We start from the raw sequence: 17,817 nt of genomic DNA, 5'->3' as shown, positions 1-17,817 counted from the left end.
GCGGCCATTCCGCGCCCGTCCGCCCGCCCGCCCGGCTGCTCTCCTCCCTCCCGCGCGGGGCGGTGCTGCCCGCGCGGGGCGGGGCGGGGCGGGGCGGGGCGGCCCTCGGCGCCGGCGCCAAGCGGCGGAGGCGGGTTCAGGTTCGGAGCTGCTGCTTCCGCCGCGCCCGGGTCGCCGCCGAGGTAGGGCTGGCTGCGGGGGCGGGAGAGGGAGCGGGGCGCCCCGGAGGGGAGCGGGCCGCGCCGCAGCGGCTCCGAGCCGCGGGGTCGGCCCGGGGCGGCCTGGCGCCCCTCGGCTCCTGCGCGGCGGGAGTCCGGGCCCGCGCGGCGCGGCAAGGCGCGGCGGCGGCGCCCCCTGGCGGCCGGCAGAGCCCCGCGGGCCCGACCGGCGGCGGCGGGAGGAGCTGCAGCCCCGCGGAGCGGCCGACGGGGCCGCCTGTGTCGTGTGCGCGGCCGCGCTGCAGCCCGCGTTTCCTAGAGCTGGCCTCGGGAGCTGGCTGGAGGGTTTCGGGCAGCGCGGTGGAGAGCGAGAGTTTGGAAACGGAGGTTTCCGGCAGGTAAACGTAGACGGTACTCGGGTAGCGCGGAAGTCTAGTAACTCCTGTAGAGTAATTTAATTTTTTTTTTTTTTTTTGCCTCGTTGGTTCATTCTCTGTTCTCAAGTAAAACGTACGTTGAGTTTTCCTCGGTAGTGCCCATTCGGAAAAGAGGAACGCGCTCTTCTGCTATGAGATCTCCAATGTTTTTTTTCATACCCAGGTCTGTTGCGGCCCCTGCTCTATACCCACTGTAAAAAGTGGCCAGAGTCTTTACAACAGATAATCGAAACAGAACTCTTTTTTTCTTTTAAGCTCTCTCTTGTAAGCTTCCATTTTGCTTTTTAACTCTGGCTGTTATACACGTGCAAGCTTTCTAGCCATCATTTCCATGCTTCAGTTGTTTCCACCGTGAAGGTGAGCAAATGGGGCTTGACAGCTTCGTGGCCAATAGCTCCATAAATTTTAATGAAGCTAGCTTGCTGTCAGTACGTAGAGAATTCATAGGCCTAATGAAACGGTATTTTTTAGATACCTAGAGGCCATCACTCAAGAGATGTACATGAATGCCTGCAAGATTTCTGCTTGGGTAATTGGGAAACCTAAGGAGAGAGTCATGTGCTAATTCTCATTAATGTGAAACCTAAGCTCTTCTGATTGTGTAAGCTTGGCTGTGCAACAATAAAAATACACTAATTTCACAGAGAGATAGTGAGTGAATAGGAACCCAAGCAAAAGTATGGGGCCTTGCTCAGCTAACCAGGCCTGTACTTGGGCCTGCCATCCTGTCTGGACAGGTCAGAGCTAGAACAATTATCCTTTCTTGTGCTCCAGTTTCATTTTTCTCAGCCCTACAGGCATGGTCTAGATGATGCAAGAATAAAAGGCCTCTTCTGAACGGTCTGGAGGCCCCGAAAAGTGCCTTCCTTCACCAAAAACACAGGAGTTAGACACACATCTTCTGTCTTCTAGCACATCTTCTAAATGCAGACAGATCTTAAAAATAATTAAGACATGGAATGAAGAATGAAAAGATTTCTTTTTAAAGGATTAGCACTGAGCTAATGTGAAGAGGGTGATAGCTGCCAGAATCACTTTGAGATCTGAGGTTTCTCTACTGGGCTCCAGGAGAAACTTCTGACAGGGTGTCCACAGTAAACGTTATAGTATTTGAACTACTCTTTACCTTTTTCTTCCCTTCACAGCTAAGGTGGCAAAATACAAAAGAACATCAGGATGCCTGTAATTCAGCGAGGGACTGCATCACTCCGTAAAGCAAAGAAAATCAATGTAAAAACATGTTTAGATGACCCCTATGTTATTCAGTGGAAAACCATAGATGGAGATGATATGCATTTTATACTACAGGCTTTAGAAGAAAGGATTAAGCATATTGGACTTAAGAAGATTGAGACTCCAAGGAAGAAAAGACGTTCCATTACAAAAAAAAGGGAGAAAAAGTGTGATACTACCAACAGTGAACTCCCTAAAGAAAAGGAAACAGAAGGCAATCAACAAGAAATAGGATGGACTGACTTAAATATCAGAAGGCAGCTTGCCATTGGAGTTAATGAAGTAACAAAAGCTTTGGAAAAAAATGAACTTATTCTCTTGCTGGTGTGCAAGTCTGCAAAACCTGACATGATCACATCCCATCTTATTCCTTTGAGTGCAAGTCGAGCAACACCAGCAGGCCAAGTTCCCCGTCTCAGTGAAACAATTGCGCCGCTTCTTGGCTTAACCTCTGTTTTAGCACTAGGCTTTAAAAGGCAGTCTGATAAATTCACTGAGGTAGTAGAAGCAATAATTCCAAAGATACCCGCTTTGGAAGTGCCATGGATTCAGTACGGAACTGAGCAATCTGCAGCAGATTCAGATTCTTCAGAAATTCAAGATCCTGAGCAGCTTGCAGAAGCACTGGGGGAAGAGCTCACAAGCCAGAAGCGGAAGCGTGCTGAAAGCAATCAACTTGATTTTTCAAAAGTAGTTTTGCAGCCTTTGAAAATCAAGAAGCTTGTTCCAAATCCAAATAAGATAAGAAAACCACCTCGCAAAAAGAGAAAAGCTCTCTTAACATAATTGACTTTAGTTCAGCTCTTCCTGTTAATTTGATTTTTGTTTACTGCAATACTGAATATTGAACTATGTTGTAAAGGCTTTACTCTGTGAAGCGCTCCAATATACGCTGAAGTCAGCTATGTTGCATTCAATTGAGGTTCTTTCTGCTTTTATATTAAAGAATACTGCTCAAACGTGTGCGTGTGTGTGTCTTTCTTGAGGTAAATAGTTCACTTGGAGATCATGGAGTTAACATCACTAAGTGAACATCCTGAGGTAATATAAGATACTGTAGTAAGTACATCCTTGGAATTAGTGTAAAGCGTTAAGCAAACTTTATATAAATATATAGATGAACAGGCTTTGAACAGGAATCATTGTAATTTAAGTGTAATTATTCAAACAAATCGATACCAAAATTGAAAGTTTATTGAAACACACGTCCATGCTGGTATAACTTTTTTAAAGCTGGTTCAATGCTTGTTTCAAGTAAACAGCTGTCTGTGACCAATAGCACAGGCAGACTTCCCTTTCGAACTTTCATGCTTTGCTCTGCTGGACTCTAAGCTTGTTTTGGTCAAGAAAGCATGCAGACTTGGATTCTGACTGTGGTTGGTGTCTGATATGCTAAAGGAAAAAAAGTTTACTTTTCATGTACAGAACAAGACCAAAATACTACTTTGCTGCATTTTGAAAAAGACTTTTTTATGCAAACTTACATTTTCTCATAGGATCTGTGCTTTAGACTAACCTAAACCCCAAATGATTTCTAAATGGAGTCTTACAATTATTTCCCAGTAAGTCCCTATAAGCTATGTACTGCTGTATGTAAAGTAGCAGATGATGGCTGTAAACCAGTACAAGAGACTGAAAATGTACCAAACAACTTTTGAGTTTCCTTTAATTTTAGTGGGGGCTATGAACAGTTTCCTAGTGAAGCAGTTCTTTTGTGAGAAGGAAAGGGAAGGGTGATGCAATTCAGATGCCAAAGTCAACAACATAGGAATTTACTTGGAGCTCAATAATTTAAATGAAAGTCACTAGGATGGTACTGTAGAAAAGAGATCAAAATATCTTAAACGAGTATACTTTGTTGTTTCTAAAGATGATTTAATTTTCAGAGATTAGTTTTTCTGTTCTTTCAGTGCCATCAACTAGCTAGTCTGTATTTTGGATTTATTTAGAAGTGACTTAAGTTCATGATGTCAACTACAAAGGGAGGCAGTAGCAATGATTCTGTAATCACGAGGCTCCCTGAAAATTAAACAAAACATACCTAATGCCAAAATTTTTGCCCTCCCTGGGCAAACTGGAGGTTTGCCTGGCTGGAGGTAGCAAGGCGAAAGAGCTTTTCTTTTCTCTCTCTCTCTTTTTTTTTTTTTTTTGCCTTGCTTCATTGACCTTCATATACTTCATTTGCTTTGGTTTTTAGATGCATAAAATTTTAAGGGCACACTAGCTAACTCTAACAACGCATTTAAATCGTAAGTCTTTAAACAAGGTGTGAGGATTACCTTTGGTAAAGAACATAAACGTTGCAGCAATTCTCTTTTAAGCACCTTGCTGCCTGCTCAGGTCTATAGCTCTCTTCAGGTATTTGTTTCAACTCCACAACTGGAATTACTCTAGGAAAGGAATTATAAAAGATTTCAACAGACTGGTGGGAAAGGTAGTGGGGTGAGCTGTTAGTCTGCCGTAGTTTGGGAAACCATCTATTTGTTTTTGAGGAGCCTTACCTGGTGGCTGTTCTGGGTAGCAAGCCTAATGCACAGACAGGTTCAATTTCTGAAGCTATAGAGGAACCTCTCTGTCAGAGCTGCTGGCAGTGGCACCCACATTGATAATAGCCTACAGTTAGAGTAGCGAGCATGAGTTCCTGCAGTTTCTGCTTCCTAAGTGACCTCCCCATGGTGTGGGGCAGGCAGGGACACCTTCAGGATTCACATCCTCTTGAAGCTGTGATGCTTCAGCAAATTACTTGAGGTAAAGAGCATGGCTAGCTAAAAGATTTGAGCACTCAACAGGGTAGACTCTTTTTGGATTAAATAGCTATTAGATAATACAGTTTCATGAGCAGGACTCTCCAGGTACTGCCCCCATGCATATGCCCACTTCCCGCATCCCTCTGGCCCAGTAAATTTGCATTCTTAGCTACAGCGCAGCACAGCTTCAACAGAAATACGACTGCCCTTCTTTCCCTCAATTGATACACAGCTTCACAAACTAGAAAATGAGACAAATTTGCACCCTTCAAATTCAAAAGAAAATGGTACTCTTTTTTCCCTCAGAAGACAGCACAAGTGAAGAGTGGCTACAGTCCTTCCCTCACATGCAATCATCTCAACAGCAGGGTAGAGAGCCAGGCTGCAGGAAAGCCAGGTTCTGTCCTACTTTCTGCCTGGACATGCTTGGTCCTGTTGCAGCCTATGAGCTTTTCCAAGCAATAGAACTGGGGAGATTTGCCTTCAGATTTCAGAAAACAGGATAAAATAGACTGCCTACCTTTTCTTCCCTTTTTTTTTTTTTGGGGGGGGGGGGAGGGAAGGAGGGGAGGGGATGGGGGTGGGGAGAAAGAGGGCAGAGAAAATGAGCATATTGCTCACCTAGCATTCAAGACCACCCAGCCAGATTAGGGACACCTGAATTAAGATCATTTCTTAGCAGAGAAGTATCTTAGCCACAAGGCCAGAGCCATGCACTGTTGTCAAACCTAGACTTAAGACAGCAGCTGACCGAGGATATCTGAGGCCTCACCCTGAGTACTGTGTCCAGTTCTGGGCTCCCCACTACAAGAGAGACATGGCACTGCTGGAGAGAGTCCAGCGGAGGGCTAGGAAGATGATGAGGGGACTGGAGCATCTCTCCTATGAGGAAAGGCTGCGAGAGCTGGGCCTGTTCAGCCCGCAGAAGAGAAGACTGAGAGGTGATCTCATCAATGCGTACAAGTATCTGAAGGGGGGGGGGTGTCAAGAGGATGGGGCCAGACTCTTCTCAGGGGTGCCCAGCGACAGGACAAACGGCAATGGGCAGAAACTGAACCACAGGAAGTTCTGTCTGAACATGAGGGAAAACTCCTTTCCTGTGAGGGTGACGGAGCCCTAGAGCAGGTTGCCCAGAGAGGTGGTGGAGTCTCCTTCGCTGGAGATACTCAAAACCCGCCTGGACGCGATCCTGGGCAATGTGCTGTAGGTGACCCTGCTTGAGCAGGGGGGTTGGACTGGATGATCTCCAGAGGTCCCTTCCAGCCTAAACGATTCTGTGAGGCTCTGCCTTTAGAACCTAAACAAAATGCGCTGAAGTCCCTTAGCAAATCCCCTCCTATCCCAGCATGCCTTGATGTGAATCCCCAGCAGGAAAAGCACCTTCCTGCCTTTTGGGAGTTAAGAACTTAAGTCTTTCACAGAGCTGGGATTAAACTCCTCTTGTTACTTCAGATAGTTAAAGCACTCCACCCAGCTGCTAGGGATTATATCATCCTCAGGCACTTAATTCTGCTCAGGCCTCATACAGAGAGCCAGAGCTCTACCTATGCTGATAGAGCTGTCTATACAGGTACAGAACTGTCTATACAGGTATAGACAGTTCCTAGAGCAGCCAAAATTGTAATGCCTGACTCCACCATCTGAAGTCTGAAAGATCTCCTTTAAAGCCCTTTTTTCCCATAAGGCCCCTAGCTGGTGCATACTCAGGGTCAGATAACTTAAGTTCACTCCCTTCCTTTGTCTGAAGGAAGTCGAATGCTTTAAACATAGAGCTAAAATGTAATAAGGGAAAGTATTTATCACTGTCTGTAAGACAGAATCCTCTCATTACAATCTAACCAGGAAAAAAAAAAGGAAAAAAAAAGAAAAAAAAAGAAAAAACTCCAAACCCCAAATCATTCACACATTGGAAAAGGAGAGGGAAGAATAAAATGGAAAAAAATGCTACAAGGAGGTGGGTAAGGCCAGCAGTTAGGAAGAACAGACAAATTTATCTTCATCTAAATTGATGCTTTAAGTTCCAGAATTTGACTTTCAGCAAAACTTGCTGTCAGAATTACAGGCATGTTTAAAAGGAAAGTTTAGACATTTGCATTTCATGAGATAGTCAAGTCACATTCAAAATATGCTCACAGCACAGAGGCTTCACTACCACAATTTGGCACTTTCAGCTAGAACAGTTTCTTACTGCAGATCTTCTTGGTGCTTGTATTCTTGCAGCACACGTGAATCAAAAGAACTGCTATCATATCTAACTATGACACTGTGCTAGAATGTATATAAAGTGCTTCAGAAGCCATTCCGGTTGCTGAGCACTCATGAGGGAATTAAAACAACTCTCCCTCCACGAGAAAAGATCAGCCTTCTTACATTTCAGGAAGAGCAGTACACAGACTTCCAAGGATTGAGGATTGCTTACCAGCCACAAATATAGCAAACTTCTTTTTCCAAAGTCAGGATAAAAACACTACCAGGAACAATTTATGAATACTTATTTACACAAGATACTTTTCATTAGAATTACAGACTTCATAGGAAATTAAAGTAGACAAAGGAATATGTGCAATTTTGCAGAAGCATTGAAAACATTCAAACTATAAATATCCTGATAGCACTACTAAAATTCTTAGTTTTACACACAGGCTGATGTTAATCTACTGAGGAAAAACTAAGTTTTTGTGCCACAACTGTAAATTAAGTACAGTAATGTATAATCATTCCAGCAACATAGATAACACCTGCACTGAACAGTGCGATACTGTTAAATCAATCCACTGATCTACTGAAGATCAAAGTACAAATCTGTATTTTTATTGATTTGGCAGCGTTGCTTATGGAGAAATAAATGCACTAGTTAAACCAGTACATCGTCATACTGCTCCAGTTACAAAAACATCCAGGACTTTCATAGAGCTACAAACGTATCATACTTCATGATTTTCCCCCAAATGATGATATCCATGTGAAGTAAATAAGCAAAGATACTCAAGTTTGTATCCTTCATTCTGTTACACTGACAAACATACACCACCACTTAATAAATAGAAATGCAGCAGTTCATCCACATAATAGCAAATATTTTTGTACCCTAATCCACCACTGAAGTTCAGTTTGTACAAAACAGTCTTTTCTACAGAGTGGAAAAAAAATACCTTCTTCTCATCAAGGTGCAAGCTAAGCTTTGAAACGTAAATGAATGTGCTTTTATTCTTTCCATGGACAATAAAAGTTTCATGGACCTTCTGATCTATCTGAAAATGCATAAATTTGGTCGCATATGGAGTTCTTCATTGTTTAGGTGGAATGGACTATTTCAGTATCACTGACGTTGTGCTTTTACTCCTCTTGAACAATACCATTCCAAGAGTTGTTATGGAGATCAAATTAACTCAAACGATGACCTCAAGAGTTCAAGGAACAGAAATGTCCTCATTGTAATACAAGACCAACCTAAAGAAGAAGAAAAATATAGTCTTTTAGTTTAATTATGGTAATAAATCTAAATATTATTAGTTTTCCGCACCTGAATTATGGATCTTAAATGTATCTGATTAAAAATAATTATTTTAATACTTGCTCATTCTGGCCAACGTAGATGAATGTATTATTATATCTAATGGAATTCAGAAGATCTTCTTTTTTCTCCTACCTTTTCGGATTCCATGCCAGGACACCTCCAGTTGTACAAATAATACTGCAAATTGCCATCTCCAATCCCAAACTTGAGTTTTTCCAGGAATGTTTTATTTTCCATCAGGTCTAGTGCATTGAACACATCAAATCCTTTCTGGCAATAGCAAAACATTATTGAAACTTTAAAAGTCAAGTTTAAAATGATACACAAACAGTGGTGTACAAGCATCCAAGAAACTAATTAAGTGAAAAAGACGTAACAATAAATTTTACCTTTTAATTAGGCACACAGAAAATAAATTTCCCCAATAGAAAGTAAAGCACAGGGCAGAATTTTGCTTGAAGGATATCGCCAAAAAAGTAGAAATTTAAGTCACTTTCAGAGGTAAAGGTCTGAAAAAAGTCCCTAAATCATTGTCCATTATTTTATCTGTATGGACATGCATTTTTGGCACTGTCACATACAGTGTGTTTTGACACACACAGCCTATTCTAGCTGAAGGTGCCTAAATACATCTTATGGCGTTTTTCAGCCATTTATGACTCTGTTAGTAAGCATTACATGTTTATATTGAGCCTTTTCTAAAATGCCACTATCTTCAAAAGCCCAATATTTTACACGTTGCTCTCTTCCCCTATTCACGCAATCACTTCCAGCTCCTCAGCCTCCCAAATCCACTACTCGTAAAGAGCCATTTCACTCTCAGAACATCTGCAGTCAAACTAGTCTCGGGATTTTGCGCTGTAACACAAACATACAAAAATCCCAACTCACTGTCAACTCCTAAAAAATGACATAACAACATCAGTTAAGCCGTTCTAGTGCCGGTCATCATGCATAGGAGGATTGCTATAGCTGAATTTGCTTGGGGGGTCTGGATAGAACAGTCCATTTTTCTGCAGTTAACCACAACGAAGTCTGACCTAAGATCTTTGAGTTCTATCGGCACCAAAGCAGGGCACCAGCACAGTTTGCTATACTCTAGTATAAAAATAATTAATAGTTACAAAACAAGAATGCTCTGTTACTGAAGCACAAGAAGATGGTAAAGAATATTCTTTACTCAGTATAAAAACTAGATCTATTTTTTTTTTCCTCTAAATAAGCACCCTGTATTAGAAAAAGGTGGTTAAGAAATCAACTTCATGTAAATGAACCGCTTAAAGAGCATTTTAAGCTCTCTGCTGATCTAGGGCCTATTTAAAAGAAAAAGCCACAAAGCAGAGATAGATGGTTTACTAAGGATCCCCACTACCTTACACAAAGATCATTCTGTGTGCAGCTGAATGTATGCTAAGTTAAATGTGCTGTGAAAAACATGTAGAAATAAGACAAATAAAGTGGCAAGGATCCGGCATCCAAAGAAATATAAGTTGGAATATTCCAAGTTAGCAACAGACAGCAACAGAAATCTCAATAGAAAGGGATAGAAGGGGGGAAAATACAGACACGCTATGTGCGGAAACGCTAATGAAGCTGCACAATTAAGCACTCAAAATTCAAACAAATGAACATAAGTCTACAGGTGTAATTTTAACTCTGTACCTAAAAATCAACAGATTAAGTTCAAGTTAACCTTGTCTGAGAGAGATGAAAAGTTACTGTTCAAACATATTTGCTCCACAACTTTGCTAGACTGTTAAAACAGACTCAGAAGAAGTGAACATACCCCTGTTTATAAGCTCCCTGTGTGCTAGATCTGGAAAATTAGTGTCAGCTTCAACAACAAAATACATGAGGGTTTTTGGGGATTATCCTGCTGCAATGTCCCACTCTCTGTATGCAGCATACATGGAACGTAGACGCCTAACTCAGTGTTTCAGATTTTGCCTTGGAAGTCAGGCATTTCACTTTACAACAGCTAAGATTTTACCAGGCTTAATCCTAGGCTAAATTTATATACTTGAGGTTGAAAGTAAAGTCATCATTAAACTAACATGCATACTCAAAGCAATTTACCGAGTTGCATCCCCAAAATACCTCACACCATTACTTTTTATGCTTTTACTTTCAAAGAATGTATGCGTAAACAAAAAGCTACGATTAGGAGTGCACTCAGTTCTCTTCTTTTACCTCACCTCTCTCTTCTCCTTCAGAAGTCCGAGTGCCAGATCTGCAATTATAATTAGGTATCTAATGATGCAGACAGGCCTCAAGGTATTTTAGGAAGCCATAGGTACCTAAATGCCAGTATCCTGACTGCACGACGATCCATCCAAAAGAAAAGAATTGTACATCACATCCAGAGAGAAACGTGGATATAGGAAAGTAAAGAAGCTTTGTGCTTAGATCACAGAACTGTTTCTTTATCCATTCCATCGGTGACCTACTGAATAGTCAGTGAATTCTACCCCCTCCCATTCAAATGGGGACCAAAATTCATTCCTCTTTTCACTTTTGCTTTTAAGAATAAGTAGCACTAGATTTTTAGGCACTTGTGAAAATTACACTCTACCTTCATATATCTTAATACCTCTGAAAGTCTGTCCCTCAACTCCCTTTCCTATTATCATTCTGGAGTCTGAATAATGGGGTTTTATAGTCCCCCAGACTATCCAGGAGATCTCCTTGGCAAACAGTGACTCAACTCAGCGCTGCTTACAGCTCAGCAAGCCTCAGCGAGCAGTTCACGTCACAGACATCAGATCAGGTGCAGCACTGCATGAACACGGCACAGAGACCCAAGCTGAAAACTATGCAGTTGCTTTCACGTGGCCTGAAGCCTGAACAGACACAGCCTTGCCAGGCCATAAGTCGCTTCATACAGGATCAGCACAGAAATCGCTGTGCCACATGCAGTGCAGAGCTGTGAGCGCAGTCAACTGGAGCACTGCCAATGTTTGCTTGCACTGAGCACTCATCTGGCAGGTGTAACATCAGAAGCAGTGCGGCAGCAACCCTGGTAAGGACAAGGTGCAAGCACAAGCAGAAAACATGCCTATGGTCTGCACTGTGTTGGCAACAATCACTGGAACAGGTACCACGGACTGCACGAAGCCTGTTCAGTGCTTGAAATGCCAGGGCCAAACAGGCGTGAGAATTCATTCAGCATGCTGGGATGTGCAGCACCTGCACAGCTCTGCACCACTGATTACGCTGCCCACAGCGTCTGCACTGCACTCCTAAGAATCCCTGATGATTAACAGTTAAAACGTTAGTGTAGCAGAGTGCCTGAAACTCTTGCAATTCCCTTGAAATCTAAGTCCTGTGAAGCATTTTCAGACTTTACAGTCTCTTCCATTTAACTAAACCATATATCAGTGTACCTCCATGCATGGAAGTGTGCTTAAAAGTTATGACACCATCTGCATAGCTTGATAGGCATCAATTAGTAACAAGATAAAATGATAAAACTTTGAGAATAAAATTTTCCATTTAGCAGAAATTTTTAAAAAAGTTTAAAATATATAGTAGAACTTATCATCTCATCCATGGGAAACTATTTTAGTGATACTTTCCATTCTTCTGGTATTGAGTGAATACAGTCACCAGTATGGTCTTGGTTCTATACATAGTTCAAGCAATTGCAAACACTTGATCTTCAAACATTTGTCATTCCCTAACATCATTCACTCATAACTGTAACAGTAAAAAAAAAAAACAGAACAGAATGCATAAATTGTTATCAGTTCTTATCCCCCCTTTTCTCCTAAGAACGTTTTTGTGAAAGAAGCAAAAGAGGAAAAAATACTTACCAATTTAGCTATAATGAGTGCATCATTCATTAAATCCAAGAGTGGGGTCTCTGTATGAATATTGTAGAAGGAATAGGCAGCTTTGAGGCTTTTATGTACAGGATGGTGCATCACTGTTGAAGGTAATGTGTAGAAACTCAGGAAGTCTGTTAAAATACCATTTGAGCCCTACAAAAAAACCAAGTCAATTAATAAGAAATAACTGCCTAGTTATTATTTAAGCTAATGTGGTAGTTCTAGAGAAGGCAAGTGGTAAATGCAGCACAGTTTTACACACAGTAACTATTAGGGCATAACAGGTATTCTCGACTAATTAGTGAAGAAGTTAAACTCTTGATCAGGATATATATGTATCAAAGTGAGACTTAAGCATAAAAGGGTCATTTTGGAAACATATAAACATTCATTTCCTTTTCTGATCTATTACAGCAATAACATTTTAGTGAACAAATGCCAAAGCATTCTTTTCAGTTTGTTTCCCAAACTTGTCTTGCTATAAACAAAGCTAATGAAGCACACTTCCAGAAAAAAAAGTATAGGAAAAATATTCCAATTGAAGCTAGTCTTCAAAGATTTTTTTTTTAATCTGAGAAAGTTCACATTTAGGTTTTCTCAAGTCTCCAAAAATCAGGGAAAATAAAAGAGATTTTAGTCTTGCTTGTAAGATTAAAAAAAAAAAAAAAAGCATAGTTAAAAATCAGCTCCAGTGATTAATAATCAACAACCCATTTACTAGACAGCAGTGCTAAATCACACCAAAATTCTAAGGACGGCACTGGTCATCAAAAAAAGGCACTTAGATAAGAATCCAAAATAGCATATAGAAACTTTCACAACATTTCATAAACCTAATGAGGTTTAACCATTTTCAGGAGTGTAGGTTAGCAGGCAACGGGAAATAATTTTAACACGGGTTATGGCTGACATGTGGAGCACAAAAAACTACTCAGATTTTCTCTCTTCCTGTTCTGATTTAGTTTCCTAATTTCTCCAGGAAGATTGGCAAAGCCGACATACAAATGCTTTTACTGCTTTTTCTTTTCTTTCTTTTTTTTTTTTTTTTTGAATGACTGGTGCCCGTTATTTTGAGTCCAGTGAAGGACTTCACATGGAGCCTTAAATTGACAGTAGTCATATAGTAAGAAATAAAAGAAAGAACTCATCACACGTAAAAAAAGCAATTGTCTTAGTGCAGGCACAGGTTCCATAGCAGAGATGAACTAACTATATGTAACAGAAAACACCAAGTCACTCACTAAATTCAGTAAGGGTGATGAAAATATTATTTCCAAAATTATGCTGAATATTTTAAGGTGATGTGTGTAAAAATTTTGAACATTCTACAAAACAAATGTTTTAGCTCTGTGCATTACAGAGATGACTTAAAAACGTCACACTAATTTCTCCAGGTCATATTGATCTTAAAAGGAGTTTAAGCACTAACAAATCTAAATTTAGTAAGGAAACTTAAATTTAAAATTAAATTTAAAATTAAAACATCCTGTCCCTCATGCCAATTCTGGTGCTTGCAGACACTTCAAGCTTCTGGGGTTCAAGTCCTCAACCTAGCCAACACCCAACCCAAGGGAGAAAAGGGGGGCGGAGGCGAGAGGAAGAGGATGGGTAATACATTCGTCCATGGAAGAGTCTAACGAGCACTAGATCCACCGCACTGCAAAGTACGTGAAAAATTAAGTGTGGAGACCAAGGACAGATGAGCTGCACCTCTTATCTCCAGCAGCAGTAAGTTTTTAAATTCAACTGAGACTCTTGAACAAATTCAGACTGCAGTGTGGGAACACTGAGCTTCATAACCTGCAGCTTCTGCAAGGAGCTGATACGTTTAATAATTTTAGCGTCTATCATTTTCAAATAATATTGGCACTTTCAAAAATGCAATATACTATCTGAAAATGGTGTCTAAGTTGACTTAGCGTGGACTCAAAGGGAAGAGTGTACCTTTCTCTACTAGCTTTATCACAGCTACCTCCTATCACACCTTGGAGATTTCTAATCCAAATGCTAACCTATTCCTGTACGGCTTATTTTGCAAGAAGTGTTGTGACTGTAACTCAGAAGGCAGGAGGGAGCGGGGGAAGAAACAGATGATGCTCTCCATCTTCTTAGTGGACAAAGGTTACCACTGAGGAACCACAGAAAATTAGCTCCTAGCTGACACCAATCCACAATAGCACCAAGGGGCATTGACTTTTACTTTCCTCTTATACATACATTATATATATATATTTTATATATATACGTGTGTGTGTGTATACATACACACCTACAAACAGGAACACGCATGTATATGCATACACACATATATGAAAAACTCATATGCGTTTTTCATATATACACATACACACTTTTACTGGGGGAATGGTATTTTACGGAAGCAGACAATGACAAACCGTAACTCCCCACATTAGCAGATGCCCTTAAAACTGGTTTTAAAAAGGTTAACTTTCTGCCATAAGCTGGCTCAAATTTTTTATCTGACACCTAAGGGAACAATACTGAATTTAAACTAAATCCTCATCTCAGTCAGTGTATCATTTTTCCCTTTTTTCTTAGGAAAGCAGATTTGAAGACCCAGGCAGGAGTGCACTCCACTCCCCCCCACCCGCCGTGGAATACTTCCAAGATGGCAATAACTTGAGATCTCAAAATTCTTCTTTAAAGTATCCTATTATAACAGTTCTGCAGCTTACCACACCCAAGCAAGCATTTTCTTGTGAAAAGAACATTAGAACATGCAATACAAAGAACAAAACTTGAAATCATGACACCAAATTCCACCTATGGTACATTTTTCATACTGTCTGCATTTCAAAAACTTGATGTTGATACGACTTTTCATAAAAAGCATTCACATATACATCCCTGAGGTAATTCAGGGGTTTTACCTCTACTACAAAGGTGTCAATAATATGATCCCGAGGCAGGAACCAGTGGGCTACCTCTTCTTCATCCATTACAGGAGCAAGATTAAACTGCTTCAAGTAAGTGTTGATTAACTCTTGTACTGCTTTAGTATCTTTTTGTTCCATTGGTCTCAAACCTGAAGTCTTTGTGGCCTTATTGTAACAAAAGAAAAATAAATATTAAGATTTTGAAAGGCAAACTGTATACATTGCAAGGGCTGGAAAAAGGCTGCAGAGTGCTTACTCTCCACATGCTATAATGCATTCATTATTAGCCTACTTTACCCCAGCCACCTAATTCATTATGCTATTTTACAAACTGCTTTCAATCAGAATTCCCTCTCTTCTAATTATTGAGACAGTCTAGGCACTTCAATCTTAATACTCCATTATTGGAACTACTTCATTTCTCCAGAGGAAGAGATGCTATTGCCAACAGCCTAGACTTCACACATTTTGTATTCCCTTTTTTTTTTTTTTTTTTTTGGTCAGTCTATTTCTTGTATTTTTTCTGAATTACCTAGGGCCCAAATATAGAAACAAAAAATAAAGTAATTTGTACATCAGAAGCTATTCTGAAGACAAAAATACATGTAATTCGAACTTACAAAAATTAAACTGAAGCTAGGAACCAAAGTCAGCTGATAACGTTTAATTAGAAATTATTTAACAAAAAGTTCCAGCCTGTAAACTCCCTTGCCCACTCAACTTTCTATACAGACACAACTGCTGTTAACAAGAAAGCTTCTCATAACTTACAGCTTCCCGAAATTGAAAAGCTAAAATATTTTAATGAGTAATGTAATTTACTTGACTTTAGCTTTCCAGTACTCTGTGATTAATGTGATTAAACAAGTAAAACATGATTAAAGTTTTTCCCCCCATTCCTGATAGCTTTCCTGATATTTCCTTTTGGAGAGACAAAGGCTTGTTCTCTTTCAGAGCTCATTTGTCCTGCTTCATTTGTCTAAGCCACACACTTGGGCAAGCAACACGTTAATCATGGCAAAGTCAATTCCAGCGAGCAGCCAGGTAGTGATTTGATTACTGGAAACCTGAAATTACTGGAGCTGATTGCGCCCTGCTTAAAAGGGATTGGGGGAGGGGGGAGGTATTTATTCATATAGTCTGGGAGTCAGCCTCCAAATGAAAAAAATCAAGGCACTTTTTGCCACAGTCCTCTACTGCATATTACATTTTTGTCTTGCTACTTTCCTGAGCAACCTGGGACTATGGACTGTCTCCACAACAGCGTGTCCTCTAGACATCCAAGTGCCTTGAATCCATAAGGGTTTTCATCTGATGTGTCAGCCTGACGCTTCCTATACTATATCAGTTCCTCACTTCCTTATGAAGTGCAATATGAAGGGTTAATTTCTGCTTCCTCCAAGCCTCCCCTCTTCTAGAGCTGTACACTGGAGCACTATGGGAGAAAAAGCTGCTTGACTGGAACATCTTTATCCCCCAGCAGCTCCCAGAATGGCCACAAGCAGTCCCAGAAGTGAGAAAAAGTGTACTGATCTGGCACAAAATGTATTTCTCCACGCCGCACATCAAGCTGCATTGAGCAAGTATCAATGTCAGCATCCTAGCTCAGGATCTCAACAACGGGGGCAGACTCAATCAGAAGAAAAGACACAAAAACAAATGTACTTCTGTCCTTATTCTAAACATAGCCACATTTTATCCCTTTCAGAAAAGTCCCTGCTCTTAAAAATGCTTTATATCTATAAATACATGCAGAAATGCAGCCTTCCATGAAATCTCAGTGAGCGTGACATTTTATTATTTAATTACAGTATTTTCTTTACTATTTTTGAAACCCTTTGTCATTCAGACTGTGCTAAGGATACGATTGATTCCTCTAAAAGGGAGATGAGCTCCCAGTGGCAATGGTATTCCAAGGACTTTAAGAAAAGAGGTCAGAATGCAAGAAACAGTGTTTGGGTGCTGAGGGACATTAAGGTGGTAGTCAGGAAATGAAAAAGCTTTTGTTTTAGGACAGTTTGGCCTGAATAAACGAATCTGTGTGACAGAACTGCTTATGGTAACAGCCTAAGGCTGAGGATAAAGATTCTCAAAACCACTTAAGCCCTTACTTAGGAAAAAAACAATAATTCCAAAAGTACAAAAACTAAACAGAAAAAAAAACTTTAGCACAAAGATGAAACTGTCTTTATTTTCCATGGGAGAAAGTCCCAATTCCCCATCTAAAAATGAACAAACAACTGAGGCACGTGGACTCCTAAGTCACTCAGATGCTTTTGAAAAATTCAACTTTAAAACTATTTTCTATGCACATGTCTGTGTAGAATGTTTTCTCTAGCTACTTTTTCTTAATTGGGTATGATGTATTATTTATGTTCCATAATTTATTTTTCTGTTGAAATCTGGGTTTTATGATTTAGGAAGATGATCAGGATACAATTGTTGTGGTTTCTATTGATTCCTTGCCAGTTATACATTTTGAACTATAAATACAATCAAGTGCACAAGGTGAACTATTCTTTTCCTATATTGTTTTCATGAGAAACAGTAGTAGATTTGCCACCAAAACCTCTACCTGGAATTGTCTACTGGACTTTTAAAGACCATTAAAAGTGGCTTTAGATTTGACAAAAGCTATATTTAGTTCTCCAAGATTAAAAACTAATTAATTTGGTTATTAATTCTTAAGCTCTGAAAACTGCTGCCCTGCACGCAAGGGAGAAGCTGCAGGCACAGGCCCAGGTAGCAGGCAGGCAGCCCGGGAAACGAGGTGCTCTAAGAGCAGCAGGAGCGCAGCCTGAACCGTGGCACGGGCTTAGCGTGTTACTCAAACACACCAGCAGCAAGAGAGCAGACCGCATCAAACATAACCAACAGACACAGTTCTCCCAAGGTAGGTAACTCATTGCAAAGTACTGGGGGGTAGGGGCGGAGGGGGAAGAGAGAGCATAAACTTTTCTCTACAGAGTAAACGGAGGGTTTGTTTGCATAAGAGAGGTTT

The 17,817-nt window shown here is 40.6% G+C and overlaps 2 protein-coding genes across 7 annotated transcripts in view; one reads left to right on the top strand and one right to left on the bottom strand.

Moving 5' to 3' along the window:
• The first annotated feature begins 74 nt into the window (after positions 1 to 74).
• Positions 75 to 2,787, top strand: RPP38 (ribonuclease P/MRP subunit p38). Of its 4 annotated transcripts, none has more exons than XM_068934699.1 (3): positions 86 to 182; positions 1,741 to 1,825; positions 1,904 to 2,787. In XM_068934699.1, the coding sequence occupies exons 2-3, from the start codon at positions 1,772 to 1,774 to the stop codon at positions 2,612 to 2,614; spliced, it is 765 nt and encodes a 254-aa protein (XP_068790800.1). In that variant the 5' UTR covers positions 86 to 182; positions 1,741 to 1,771; the 3' UTR covers positions 2,615 to 2,787. The 4 variants fall into 4 exon arrangements, with proteins under 4 accessions (XP_068790799.1, XP_068790800.1, XP_068790801.1 ...); XM_068934700.1 differs by lacking the exon at positions 86 to 182 and adding an exon at positions 357 to 556; XM_068934698.1 differs by having other exon boundaries at positions 75 to 182; positions 1,741 to 2,787.
• A 4,263-nt stretch (positions 2,788 to 7,050) lies between these two features.
• Positions 7,051 to 17,817, bottom strand: part of NMT2 (N-myristoyltransferase 2) — a 33,770-nt gene continuing 23,003 nt past the window's right edge. For 2 of the 3 annotated variants that reach the window (XM_068934694.1, XM_068934696.1), the window contains 4 exons: positions 14,811 to 14,981; positions 11,905 to 12,072; positions 8,225 to 8,362; positions 7,051 to 8,025 (listed from right to left, as the gene is read on the bottom strand). In XM_068934694.1, coding sequence (XP_068790795.1) covers positions 8,005 to 8,025; positions 8,225 to 8,362; positions 11,905 to 12,072; positions 14,811 to 14,981 — 498 coding nt within the window. In that variant the 3' untranslated portion in view covers positions 7,051 to 8,004. Of the gene's footprint in view, positions 8,026 to 8,224; positions 8,363 to 9,304; positions 11,789 to 11,904; positions 12,073 to 14,810; positions 14,982 to 17,817 lie in introns of those variants that run through there. The other variant, XM_068934697.1, reaches the window with a different exon arrangement.

The sequence above is a fragment of the Struthio camelus genome, chromosome 2 (assembly GCF_040807025.1).
Source record: "Struthio camelus isolate bStrCam1 chromosome 2, bStrCam1.hap1, whole genome shotgun sequence".
Lineage (NCBI taxonomy): Eukaryota > Metazoa > Chordata > Aves > Struthioniformes > Struthionidae > Struthio > Struthio camelus.
The sequence above is the reverse complement of the archived record's forward strand: the minus strand, read 5'-3'. Positions and strand labels throughout refer to the sequence as shown.